Below are 1,037 nucleotides of genomic sequence, written 5' to 3'. Positions count from 1 at the left end.
ACCTCCCCGCAAGCTGAAGGGTTCTGAATAACGTTCAGTTTGAGACGTAAGTGATGGAATCGAGGAGTCGATAGAGGTTTGGTGAAGATGTCTGCGATCTGATCGGTTGTGCTGATGGGGAACAGTCGAATGTTGCCTTGAAGAATGTGATCGCGAACAAATCTGTGGTCTATCTCTATGTGTTTGGTGCGAGCGTGGAACACCGGATTGTTTGCAAGAGCTATAGCCGAAGTGTTATCGCAGTATATAGTAGTTGGTGTATTTTGGTGAATTCCGAAATCTGTGAGCAATCTTCGAAGCCAAATGACGTCCGCGGTGAGTGCTGCTAGAGAACGATACTCTGACTCCGTCGATGATCGAGCCACTGTTGTTTGTTTCTTAGCCGTCCACGAGATTAGTGTTTGACCAATGAACGAACAATAGCCGGATGTTGATTTCCGTGAGACCGGATCTCCTGCCCAATCTGCATCTGAAAAAGAAGAAAGAAGTAGATTAGATTTTAGAATAGGAATGCCGTAGTTTAGCGTACCTTTGATGTAGCGAAGAAGTCTTTTGAGGAGAAACGCATGTTCCGGCAGTGGGTGGTGCATGTGTTGCGAGAGAAGATTTACACTGTAGGTAATGTCTGGACGAGTTAGAGTTAGGTACTGCAAGGAACCGGTAATTTTACGGTAAGTGGTCGGGTCAGTGAGTATTGGATCCGGTGGAATATCTTTCGGTGGCTTCGTGTACGTGGGATTGGACAAGGGATTGCACTGAGTTAATTGCGCCTGTTGCAAGATAGAGTTCGCATAAAGCTGCTGGGATAAAAAATACTTGTCTTTCTCTTTTTGAATTTTGATTCCCAGAAAAGAGTTTACTGGGCCTAGCTCCTTCATGGTGAAGTGACTGTGCAGCTGATGGATAATTTTGGTGATTTCATCTTGATTATTACCCGTTAGTAATATGTCATCGACGTATATAAGTAAGAATAATTGTGTTTTATTCTTATTGAACACAAGTAGAGATGAGTCGGAGGTACTATGAGTAAAACCAAG

The 1,037-nt window shown here is 43.7% G+C and overlaps 1 protein-coding gene across 1 annotated transcript; it reads right to left on the bottom strand.

Moving 5' to 3' along the window:
* Positions 1-32: 32 nt before the first annotated feature.
* Positions 33-878, bottom strand: LOC110101076 (uncharacterized mitochondrial protein AtMg00810-like; the record flags this gene model as incomplete). The annotated part of the gene is made up of 1 exon (XM_020828841.1): positions 33-878. A coding segment is annotated over exon 1 (846 nt), but the record flags the coding sequence as incomplete, so codon positions are not given.
* Positions 879-1,037: the final 159 nt, after the last annotated feature.

This window comes from Dendrobium catenatum, unplaced genomic scaffold, assembly GCF_001605985.2.
Source record: "Dendrobium catenatum unplaced genomic scaffold, ASM160598v2 original_scaffold_146657, whole genome shotgun sequence".
NCBI lineage: Eukaryota > Viridiplantae > Streptophyta > Magnoliopsida > Asparagales > Orchidaceae > Dendrobium > Dendrobium catenatum.
The sequence above is the reverse complement of the archived record's forward strand: the minus strand, read 5'-3'. Positions and strand labels throughout refer to the sequence as shown.